General features: G+C 42.0%; 1 protein-coding gene across 1 annotated transcript in view; it reads left to right on the forward strand.

Moving 5' to 3' along the window:
* cacna2d4a (calcium channel, voltage-dependent, alpha 2/delta subunit 4a) overlaps window positions 1–12872 on the forward strand; it is a 173563-nt gene that overhangs the window by 127384 nt on the left and 33307 nt on the right. The window contains exons 28-34 of the mRNA XM_055650903.1: window positions 904–948; window positions 1060–1122; window positions 5698–5768; window positions 6536–6611; window positions 8042–8094; window positions 10372–10427; window positions 11197–11217. Coding sequence (XP_055506878.1) covers window positions 904–948; window positions 1060–1122; window positions 5698–5768; window positions 6536–6611; window positions 8042–8094; window positions 10372–10427; window positions 11197–11217 — 385 coding nt within the window. The remainder of the gene's footprint in view (window positions 1–903; window positions 949–1059; window positions 1123–5697; window positions 5769–6535; window positions 6612–8041; window positions 8095–10371; window positions 10428–11196; window positions 11218–12872) is intronic.

The raw sequence follows: 12872 nt of genomic DNA on the forward strand, positions 1-12872 counted from the left end.
CGTGGATACAACCAAGCCACCACACTGCCCCCTTGATTACATTAGCCAGAATAGGCTGAATTTCTACACACTAGGACAGATAATGGCAAGAAAGACATTCTTGCCACAGAGGGGGTGCAGCGAAGATTCACCAGACTGATTCCTGGGATGGTCAGGACTTTCATATGAAGAAAGACTGGATAGACTCGGCTTTAACTCGCTAGAATTTAGAAGATTAAGGGGGGATCTCATAGAAACATACAAAATTCTTAAGGGGTTGGACAGGCTAGATGCAGCAAGATTGTACCAGATGATGGGGAAGTCCAGAACAAGGGGTCACAGTTTAAGGATAAGGGGGAAGTCTTTTAGGACCGAGATGAGAAAAACATTTTTCACACAGAGAGTGGTGAATATGTGGAATTCTCTGCCACAGGAGGTAGTTGAGGCCAGTTCATTGGCTATATTTAAGAGGTAGTTAGATGTGGCCCTTGTGGGCTAAAGGGATCAGGGGGTATGGAGAGAAGGCAGGTGCAGGATACTGAGTTGGATGATCAGCCATGATCATATTGAATGACGGTGCAGGCTCGAAGGGCCGAATGGCCTACTCCTGCACCTATGTTCTATATGTTTCCAAAACAACTACCATACATAAATAGCATCATTCAGAGACAACAAGTCTCTTAACCATATTGGGTGCAGACTGGTCACTGTTGATAAAGGCTGTTGAAAAATGATCTTGCTTATTGATTTTTAAAAAGGAAGGTCATGCCTCATTTTTCTTACAATGAAACAATGTTGGTCCAGTTATAGCTTTGGAAAAGATTATTAAAATGTTTAATAAAAGAACAAATGATTTGTTAAATTAGAACAACATTTTGACTCATTTATGCTGGACTCATTTATATTTTCACATCTCATTTTCAGTGCAGCGATATTGAAGGAAGATGCCCCATCAGCTGTGAAGATGATGTGAGTTACAATCCATCCATTATTACACTAGACAAAGGATTTTTTAAATATGTTTTGAAAAAAATTCAAGATACATCTCAAATGAACTATAGTTTTATCTTTATCATGCAGGCACTAAACTGTTTCTTAGTGGATAACAATGGATTCATTCTGATCTCCGGCAAAGTGGAAGATGTAAGTATTGTGTTAATCTGAAGCAGAAAGAAGGTAAATTGAACATGGTGAGATATTTTACAACAGTTGTATGTATTAATTCATGTTCTTGCAAATCCACTTTGAAATGTGAAAGGAGTGTGTCACTGGTATTATAAATACTTAACCTATTGCAAATGTTTATTGGTAATTCTTTTCAATGTTCACAAACATTCAAGTTTAGTGATGGCCATGTCCGAGCACATGGAGAGTTATTTGTTCTTAGCATTTCTGCTGTCAGTGAAGGAAAGTAATAATATGTTTTTCACCCAGACAGTTGTGAATCTGTGAAATGCTCTGCCTCAGAAGGCAGTGGAGGCCAATTCTCTGGATGCTTTCAAGAGAGAGTTAGATAGAGCTCTTAAAGATCGCGGAGTCAGGGGATATGGAGAGAAGGCAGGAACAGGGTGCTGATTGTGGATGATCACACATGAATATTGAATTTGTGGAATTCCCTGCCAATTTGTGGAATTCCTTGCCACAGAGGGCAGTGGAGGCCAAATCATTGGATGGATTTAAGAGAGAGTTGGATAGAGCTCTAGGGGCTAGTGGAGTCAAGGGATATGGGGAGAAGGCAGGCACCGGTTATTGATTGGGGCCAATCAGCCATGATCACAATGAATGGCGGTGCTGGCTCGAAGGGCCAAATGGCCTCCTCCTGCACCTATTGCCCATTGTCTATAGTCTATTGTCTGTGTACTCATATGTGAGGAACATAGTTGAAGAATACTTCAAGCAAGGATAATTAGGCTTCCAAACATTTTCAGAAGGGTCATCAGCCCCTCTGGAGATTAAATAGAAATTAACTGTTACCATAGTCACACATCAACTATTTCTCACTCCATGTGCGAAAATAGTTGATGAGTATATTGTAAAATATGTAAATTAAGATCTCTGCCTCTGAATATTCACACTTGCAGTCAAACTAACTTTACAGAACCAAAATGGGGAACGTCTAATTGGTGGTTGCCATGGCAATGCAGCTATGTGTGATAAACTGCAATTTCACTGAATTAGTAGCTTCATAAGTCAAAACCTTTACTTATAAATGCTAACTCTTTCATAAGCAGAGCAGTTGCAGCACATAACACGTACTCTCATTCGCAACTGTATCATTAACATCCATTCTGTCATTCCTCCTTGCATCCCTTCACTTAAAAGATCATTTTGATGGACATAAATATTCTGCAGGACTAACTATATAATAATAATAATAATAATAATAATAATATATTTTATTGTCATTGCACATAAGTGCAACGAGATTTGGTATGCAGCTTCCATCCGATGTCATAACATAAATAACTAATAAATTTAGATTTAGATTTAGATACCCCGAGAACATGGATTGTAAAAAGAACAGTAAAATAGTCAAGACAGTTCAAACAGACTAAAGTGCAGATGTGACTGTGTGACGTGACCATCCGAGGGAGACAGTCCAGGGGGGATGGGGGGAACTCAGCAGGGTCGGTTCAGAGCCGCTATAGCTCTGGGAATGAAGCTGTTCCTGAGTCTGGAGGTGCGGGCGTAGAAGGCCTTGTAACGTCTAATATTGTAATGTAATGATATCAAATAGATTCCACAATACATTAATTGGGTTGCAGAGTGCTGAAAGTGCCCTGAGAGTTGCTAAGGATCTGCATAGCACATAAGCGGACCGTTTTAGAAAGGGTGGGACAGACATCAATCAGGAATTACATTACAGATCAGTTAATCTGACACCTGTCCTCGACAAAATGCTGGAGTACATCATTAAGGAAATAGTATCGAGACACTTGGAAAGTCAGAATACGATTAGACAAAGTCAACATAATTACCGAGATGAAGGGGTAGGAAGGGTTGAGGCAAGTACAAGTATATCCAGACCTTCAGGAGATTGAGGGGGGATCTTATAGAAACTTACAAAATTCTTAAGGGGTTGGACAGGCTAGATGCAGGAAGATTGTTCCCGATGTTGGGGAAGTCCAGGACAAGGGGTCACAGCTTAAGGATAAGGGGAAATCCTTTAAAACCGAGATGCGAAGAACTTTTTTCACACAGAGAGTGGTGAGTCTCTGGAACTCTCTGCCGCAGAGGGTAGTCGAGGCCAGTTCATTGGCTATATTTAAGAGGGAGTTAGATGTGGCCCTTGTGGCTAAGGGGATCAGAGGGTATGGAGAGAAGGCAGGTACGGGATACTGAGTTGGATGATCAGCCATGATCATTTTGAATGGCGGTGCAGGCACGAAGGGCCGAATGGACTACTCCTGCACCTAATTTCTATGTTCTATGTTTCTATGTTTCAGAGCAAATGCATTAGCTATCATACAAAATAGCTCATGGGACTGGAGATAATATATACACGGGATAGAAGATAAGAAGAACAAATTAAATTCAGCAATGATCAGGTCCAGACTTGAAAGAATATATATATATATATGTCTCAGAGAGCTCTATGGCCAGAGTGAATAACAAAAACTAATAAGAAGGTGAAGGGATTTGATCATGAGGATAAGAATTTAAATCTGAGGATCTGCTCAAGGAATCTGCATAATTCAGGGAACACAATTTGCTGCAGGTTAGAATATGGGCAGCATATTTTTGGATAACCTCACGTTTACAAAGTTAAAATGAAGGAGTCTATGGCAATAGTCCAGTGTAGAGATAGCTATGGGATGGATGTGTTTTGACAACTGAATCAGAAGGAAGTTTTGGAGGTGGAAATAGGCAATCCAAAGTGATCCAAAGTTGACCTTGGTTTAAAATGAATGGATTGGTTCAATTTCAGGCAGCCAGCAGGAGGTACACAAAAATGCTGGCGAAACTCAGCGGGTGCAGCAGCATCTATGGAGCGAAGGAAATGGGCAACGTTTCGGGCCGAAACCCGGAAGGGTTTCGGGCCGAAACGTTGCCTATTTCCTTCGCTCCATAGATGCTGCTGCCCCCGCTGAGTTTCTCCAGCATTTTTGTGTACCTTCGATTTTCCAGCATCTGCAGTTCCTTCTTAAACAGCTAGCAGGAGGAATTGGAGGAAGGATTTAATTAGTGAAGAGTTTGTAGCGGGGACCAAACATCGTGGCTTGGGTCCTCAAGGTTGGATAGAATTTCTGTTTATCCTGAATCTTCTGACAGACTGAAACGGATGAAGCAAGAAGTGGTATCCTAGGTCTCATCAGCATGCTGGTGAAATTGATGCTGTTAATATTCTCAAGGGAAAGCATATAGATGAGAAAGAAGATGGAACTAAACATAAATCTCCAATGCTCCCAGATATAATGATGAGGGAATGGATTGATTCTCCTGCCCAGGCCCCTCTCATAGATGAACTGAGGCCCAGGCCAATTTCGATTTTAGAGGCCCCCAAACTAAGAGCAAGCAAATATATTTAGAATATCTAGTGTAAAGTCTCAACATTTGAGGCCCCTTTGAATAAGACAGGCATGAGATCTCGCTGCATCTCCCCCTTTCCCAATCAGCCACCATTTAGATAATAGCCTGCTTTCCCGTTTTTGCCACCAAAATGGATAACCTCACATTTATCCACATTATACTGCATCTGCCAAACATTTTCCCACTCACCCAGCCTATCCAAGTCACCTTGCAGTCTCCTAGCACCCTCCTCACAGCTAACACTGCCCCTCAGCTTAGTGTCATCCGCAAACTTGGAGATATGCACAGTCTGACAGCTTTATTATGATCTTGTGGACATTGTGCTTGGAGAAAGAGTAAGAACATTTGAGAGAAAAATGCCAGTTCAGTGCTCAGATGGAAGAGGTTAAAGGTTTACCTCGATAAGCTAGGGATAGAAACATAGAAACATAGAAATTAGGTGCAGGAGTAGGCCATTCGGCCCTTCGAGCCTGCACCGCCATTCAATATGATCATGGCTGATCATCCAACTCAGTATCCCGTACCTGCCTTCTCTCCATACCCTCTGATCCCTTTAGCCACAAGGGCCACATCTAACTCCCTCTTAAATATAGCCAAATATATATAACTGTGGCCTCAACTACCTTCTGTGGCAGAGAATTCCAGAGATTCACCACTCTCTGTGTGAAAAATGTTTTCCTCATCTCGGCCCTAAAAGATTTTCCCCCTTATCCTTAAACTGTGACCCCTTGTCCTGGACTTCCCCAACATCGGGAACAAACTTCCTGCATCTAGCCTGTCCAACCCCTTAAGGATAAAGAAGAGAGAGTCCAAGACAATAACTGGATGGTCTCGATCTTTCACGACAAAGAACTCTGAGTCTCAGCAGCTGTTGGATGTCATGTGCAGCGACAGGGAGGGTAGGTTTAAGGAAACAGTTTGCAGCAGAGAAATGAAGACAAGGCAGTGGAGGAAGCTTTATGTGGTCGAGGCAAATCCTTTGGCGACTGGCTTTACCAGTTGTTCACAGTTGCCGTTCGTGACTGCATTCTTTGCACTTGAGGGAATGGAGATGAGGAAGGGTGGGGGCGAGGACAAAGGCTAAAATTAAAAAGGTTTTTAATAAAATAGCTAGATAACAAGTAGATAAGCAGTACAATCTGAGCAGGAAATGCTACAATTTCCCAATGTTTTTCATTTCTCTTTCAGACAGGAAGGTTTCTGGGAGAAGTGGATGGATCGGTGATGACACAACTAGTGAACATGGGAATGTTTAACGAGTAAGATGTTGCCTCCTTATATTTGTTGCACGATTCAGACCTAGAGGGCGGTGGAGGCTGGTTCTCTGGATACTTTCAAGAGAGAGCTAGATAGGGCTCCTAAAGATAGCGGAGTCAGGGGATATAGGGGGAGAAGGCAGGAACGGGGTACTGATTGGGGATGATCAGCTATGATCACATTGAATGGCGGTGCTGTCTCGAAGGGCTGAATGGCCTACTCCTGCACCTATTGTCTATTGTCTAGATGCATGCCCTGTGAAGGTGCAGTTTCATTAAATCTGGAACACTTCAATAATAATTGGCTGAAAAGCTCGGGTCAGGGCAAGTAGCTGAACTCTGAAAGCTGGCACTGCGGTCTTAATTATGCCCCTGTCCCACTTAGGAAACCTGAATGGAAACCTCTGGAGACTTTGCGCCCCACCCAAGGTTTCCGTGCGGTTCCCGGAGGTTGCAGGTGGTTGCCGGAGGTTGCAGGTAGTGGAAGCAGGTGACTGACAAAAACCTCCGGGAACCTCCGGGAACCGCAAGGTTTCCTCCCACACTCCAAAGACGTACAGGTTTGTAGGTTAATCAGCTTGGTGAATGTAAAAATTGTCCCTCGTGAGTGTAGGATAGTGTTAATGTACGGGGATCGCTGGTCGGTACGGACCCATTGGGCCACTGTATCTCTAATCTAATCTAATCTAATCCTCTGGAAATGTAAACAAAATCAACATTGGTTTGGTTTTTGCCCCACGTATTAATAACTAAACTTGTCCTTATCATAGGGTGAAACTTTATGACAATCAAGCCATGTGCAAAGGACATTCCGATCATCACAGTGGGTCGGAGCCAATGATTAGTGTGAGTATCTGCTCCATAATTACATGCTGGAGCTTAATTTAGGACTCTTAAGGGGCTGTCCCACTTGGGCAACCTAATCCACAAGTTCTGGCGAGTTTGCCCTCGACTCATACTTGCAGCATGGTCGACACGAGGTCGTAGGAGGTCTTCGTAACTCTCCTTCATGCTTGAGAGTAGTCTCCGCGCACTCGAGGCCTCAGCTAGGTCGCGGCGTTTATTTCAATCTGTTAAAAAAAATGCCCGCGAGTAAAAAAAGGTCGCCATGGAAAAAATCGATACGTTTTTTATTCGTAGGTTTAGTTGTAGTAGATCGGCACGTTAGTCGTAGGTAATCGAGGGTAGTCGAAGGTAGTCGTAGATAGTCTTCATCATAGTCGAAGGAGATCGAAGGAGGTCGTCTTCACTCTCCACTATTCAGTGTCCAATTTTCCCGAAGTTAGTCGTAGCTAGTTGTAGCTAGTCGAAGCTAGTCTTCAACATAGTCGAAGGAGGTCTTCAACATGTCATGTTTTCGAACTCTTCTAAACACGCCAATTAAGTCGCCCAAGTGGGACAGCCCCTTTAACATCAGTGAAATATTCATGAAACCTGTATGAGTTGTATGTTACCAGCTGCTGTTGCAGAAACGGCTGTTGTAGGTGGCAGATGCTGGAGAATTGGAGGTGTGGACGGTGCTACAAGGAGCAGTTTCCGTGTTGGAACATAATCCGATACAGTGGATCGCATGCTGGCTCTTTTTTAGATACAAGCAACTTTAAATCTTGCTCGAGAACAATTCCAGATGAAATTGCACCAATCACAAATTTGGATACACATTAGCATTTTTGATGATATCCTGCACATTAAATAACATCCCGTGTTGGGCATCACTTTCCTTCAACCATATATTGGAGCAGAATTCTCCGCACTAGGACTGTCGATGAGTGGTCTTAGTAAAACTAAAAACCCATGCCCCGGTTTGTTTCTTTTCTTCTTATTTAAAGGACACCAGGTTGTCATTGGGAGATTTGAACAGATAACTTTAAAAGTAACTAGACCAAGTGGGACTCGTTTTGTCCCCTCCCCTCGACACGCGTTTGCGGTGGGGGGGGGGGGGGATGCGGCCTGCAGCATCACACACACACACACGCTAAAGGGCCTGTCCCACTTTCCCGAGTTATTCACGAATTCTCCCGAGTTTTCAAACTCGCAGAATGTTCGTAACGAGTCCATAGGAGTCCTTGGATATATCGTAGCAGCTCGTTATGCCAGCCGTAGGTACTCGGGGCATCAGGTAAGCCAGGACGTTTTTTCAGCTTGATGAAAAATGTCCACCAGTAAAAAAATAGCCATACTCTTCCATAATCTATATGCAGTATTTTTCAACTTAATATTGTATACAAAGGAAATGATTTAGTATTAGTCTAATATCTTCTTTGTTCTCTCTTTAGCCCTTATATATTTTCTTTGCTGCTGTAAGATGGTTCGTGAGCAACTTATTCACGTACGTACATATTATACTAGAACCAAATGTGGGCATGGTATGACTTTCAGAAATGGTTATCTGTGATGCATTTAACTCTATAAAGAATATAAACTCTACAGGTTGAAAAGGGGCACTGTTTTCACGGGAGATTATTTGTCAAATATTTGTAACGTTTGTTTCCAGACAGAACATGCAACTGCGCAGTAATGTGAACTCTACTGGGGCATGTCATTATATTAGTTTCACTTGGTGCCAATATGGTTATAATAATAAATATTTCTGTCAGATCTTTCTGCTCCATGCAGTAAAGTTTATCAAACAACTTGTTATGGCGTCCTGGAGAAATGTTTGACAACTTTACATAAGCAGTTTCCTTGTTTATAGATGTTTATATAAGTGCAAGATATTAGATACTTCTTCAGGTGCGGCTGGTTCCTGAATGAGCTCCTGATGTATTTATTGGGACCAGCAGACCTGTGGAAGTTTCAACTTCTGTGCTTATATTGTGGGGTAGGAAATGGCCCACATTTCGTGCATGTGTAGTGAGACCAGGCAGGTTGAGCGAAATATTATTTATTAACAAAAACAAATGCTCGAAACACAGTGTACCTAGTCTAGAACTAACGATTACAGCTCCAGTCGATGCGAGGAGCGCTAACTACTGATTGTCGAGTTATGCTTGTAATAAGGCTCGTACCATGACGTAAACAGAGTATATCTTTAATCTGTACAACAGCAGCAACAGCAACAGCCTCGTGTGTAAGCCCAGGCAACTCCCTAACTGCCCACACCCTGGGTTCCAGTCACATCCGGTTACTGGAGCCTGGCTTCTGGCACACAGGGTCCTAGTGCCCCTCTGCTCAGCCTTACACTATTATTGCATAATACCACACTGATTACGCTCAAAACCCGTGAACAAACCCACCCCCCCGGTCACGTGACAGACCCGACCAATGACGAGGGTTCTGAATACCCAGCCCCACCACTAGGTGCCGCTACACATGTAACACCAGCCAGATGCCATGTGCGTGTAGTTGATCCCTAACACCATTCATTTGGTCCAAAATCAAAAATAATAAAAGTTCTATTTTGGCATTTGAACATCAGGCCTGCATAACGTCCAGTGGTTATTGAACATTTTTGTGTAGAAATGTTGTCCTGTTACTTATCAGTGCAGAGTGAAGTGTTCTTTCATCCATCACACATGCTAAACGGAGCGAGGGGAAGGATCCGTGGAACTGGGTATTCTAACCCACATGTGAGTCCATTCCTACACTAAACATGTGCACTAAAAATTCCCCCCAGGACAACTGAGAATGAGCAATAGGCAAAGAATTTCCAGTGTAGGCAGGAACTGCAGATGCTGATTTAAACCAAAGAGGCCAAAAATGCTGGAGTAGCTCAGTGGGACTGGCAGCATCTCTGGAGAGAAGGAATGGGTGACATTCCGGGTCTCGACCGAAACATCACCCATTCCTTCTCTCCAAAGATGCTGCCTCTGCTGCTGAGTTACTCCAGCAAATGTTGTCTATCTTATGAATTTCCAGTGATGCCCATACTCCAAATGTAAATATATAAAATATCTAAATATTTAACTAAAAATATTGTTTCATCTTTTCATTATAATATATTTTATATATATTATGGCGGACAGGGAGGAGAGAGGGAAAGAACGAGGGGGTGAGAAGAGGAGCAGCAGTTTGTAGTGGAGCATATGTATATATATATATACACACTCTGAACGTTATTTTCTCTCTCGTGTATCATATTGTTTACAGTGTACTATGTTTACATATTCTGTCGTGCTGCTGCAAGTAAGAATTTCATTGTTCTATCTGGGACATATAACAATAAAACACTCTTGACTCTATTGACTCGAGGTTAGTTACCTGAAATTGTAGAAGTCAATGTTCATATCATTAGGTTGCAAACTACCTAGTGTAATATGAGATGCTCTTCCTCCAGTTTGGCAGTGGAGGAGGCATTATAGAAAAATAGGTGCAGGAGTAGGCCATTCAGCCCTTCGAGCCAGCACCACCGTTCAATATGATCATGACTAATCATCTAAATTCCATACCCAGTTCCTGCTTTTTTCCCCATATCCCTTTGACTCCTTTTGCCCTAAGAGCCAAATCTAACTCTGTCTTGAAAACATCCAGTTTTGGAAAGAGAAGAGCCCATACAGTCTCATATTATTTCTATCAAGTGATGCATTGTAATATGTCCCATGGGTACTGGTGGTGTAACATGAGGTTGTTGATAATCTGTGAGACAATATCTCCTTAAATTTTGCAGAGTTTTGGTTGAATTCCATATTTGTAGCCTGTGGAATGTAGATAACATGGTAAATGGTAAGTAAAAGATGTATGTTTATATGTGTTGTCTACTCCATTTTTGTAAACAGAGCTATTGAACTGCGATTTTTGGGGGAATCTGCTCCATTTTCAAATGCATTTGTATTTGTAAATACAATATCCAGACAGAAATTGGTATCATGGTTCTTTTGCTCGTCTAATGTCTTTTTTAAGATGCCAACAAAAAGCTTTTGTAGTCATTTAGCAATCATCGACTTTTGTTAGGAATAAATATTTGTTGAAATAAAAGTCCATCAGTTGTCAATGGAACTTTGCTGTGAATGTGAAAGAGCTGATATTTGGTCGTTCTCAATTCTATCTAAAGGGGGTAACTTGACTAATAGAGGAGGAAAGAGTGAAATGGATTTCAATAATAGCCCAGTGGTCGTGCATGAAAGGAATCCCAAGAAAACTGGGATCATCATGTTCGTCCATTGCTACTTTGCAGATTTCTATAAAACAAACTAAAAAGTTGATAATACCAAGTCATAAACCGACTCAAAAACTACCAACGAATATGCTGAAACACAAACAGGATCAGCTCATTTACATTCAGTAAGAACAGCAGTTCCTGCGTGTAGATAATCTTTCTTCAGGCCTCTGGCTGGCAAACTTGATATCATTCTCATTCTAATTCTGTTGTCTCTGTCTCTTTCACACATTTGCTCCATACATTATTATCATCCATTCTGCCGCTCATCATGTGACTGTGATCATCATGTGAACTGTTGCTTTCCCTTTTCAACGTGTCATGTGACCTGCTCAGCCAAGTCCGTCTTCCATTTTGGTAAGTGTCTCTCCCAGGTCATTCACATCTACATTGCATTATTATAATAACGCATTACGCTTCTCACATTTAGAAATGAATTTGATTCTGCTTAGATTGTGAAAAACCCAATTATTTTTATGTGTTCATAAAATATATTGTACTTATTCAAAATAAAAACGAAAACATCTTTTGTCAATTGCAACTTGCAATTCATATCTTTAAAACTCCTCTGGTGATGTTGTGGAGAGTGAGGAAGGTTGACCAAGGCTACAGGAGATCAGATGGAAAGCTGGGCGTCGTATGGCCAAATGGAATTTAATCCGAACAAGCCTGAAGTGATGCAGTTTGAGAATAGGGTGGGGCACTGACAAATGTTAGTGAACAGAGGAACTTTGAGGTTCATGTTGAGGGGCGATGAGGGGGGGATCTTATAGAAACATATAAAATTATAAAAGGACTGGACAAGCTAGATGCAGGAAAAATGTTCCCTATGTTGGGCGAGTCCAGAACCAGGGGCCACACACAGTCTTAGAATAAAGGGGAGGTCATTTAAGACTGAGGTGAGAAAAAACTTTTTCATCCCGAGGGTTGTGAATTTATGGAATTCCCTGCCACAGGGGGCAGTGGAGGCCAAGTCACTGGATGGATTTAAGAGAGAGCTAGATAGAGCTCTAGGGGCTAGTGGAGTCAAGGGATATGGGGAGAAGGCAGGCACGGGTTATTGATAGGGGACGATCAGCCATGATCACTATGAATGGTGGTGCTGGCTTGAAGGGCCGAATGGCCTCCTCCTGCACCTATTTTATATGTTTCTATGTTCATAGATGCCTGAAATTGCTTGATAAATCAGATAGATGGAGTTGTGAACAAGGTTTGTGGCATGCTTGCCTTGGGTTGGGGAAACATTGTAAACGTCAGGACTTTGTGTTGCAGCTTCACACAATACTGGTTAGACCCCCACCTAGAGTATTGTGTGCAGCTCTAGTTAAAACACTGTAGGACGGGTGGGGCTGCACTGGAGAGAGTGTGAAGGATGGTGCCTGGAATGGGGACTTTAGTTATGGAAAAATATTGGATAGACTGGGTTTGTTTTCTCTGGAGTGTGGAAGCTCAGCAGTGAACCGATGGTCGTTTACAAAATTGTAGGAGACATGGATATGGTATATAGTCCAAATCTTTTTCCCATACCCTATCAAAAACATGAGAGTATCGGCTTAAAGTGACAGGAAGGAGCTGTCACTTGAACTTGAACTTTTAAATGGAATTTGAGAAGAAAGATTGTTGTTTAGTGTGTGTGTGTGTGTGATATGTGGAATTCAATGCCAGAGGAGGCAGTGGAATTAGATGCAATAACTATGCTTAAGAGACATTTAGACAAGCACTTACACAGACAAGGCATTAAGAAAATAGACTTAATGTGGGTAAATGGGATTACTGTTAGATGGGCAAAAATATTAGCATGGATGTGGCAGGCCACAGGGCCCATATCAGTGCTGATTAACTATGACTTCATATGACATTCAGGGCAGAAAATGATATCACTAAGATGGGAAACATATGTAGTAAACATCAAATACAACTCCAGTCATCTCATTTTAGTAGTAACTTTTTATGGAGCCAGGTAGAAGATCAGGCAACTGATTTGCATTTAGGAAGCAGAAGGTAGATCAAAA

The sequence above is a fragment of the Leucoraja erinacea genome, chromosome 19 (genome assembly GCF_028641065.1).
Source record: "Leucoraja erinacea ecotype New England chromosome 19, Leri_hhj_1, whole genome shotgun sequence".
Lineage (NCBI taxonomy): Eukaryota > Metazoa > Chordata > Chondrichthyes > Rajiformes > Rajidae > Leucoraja > Leucoraja erinaceus.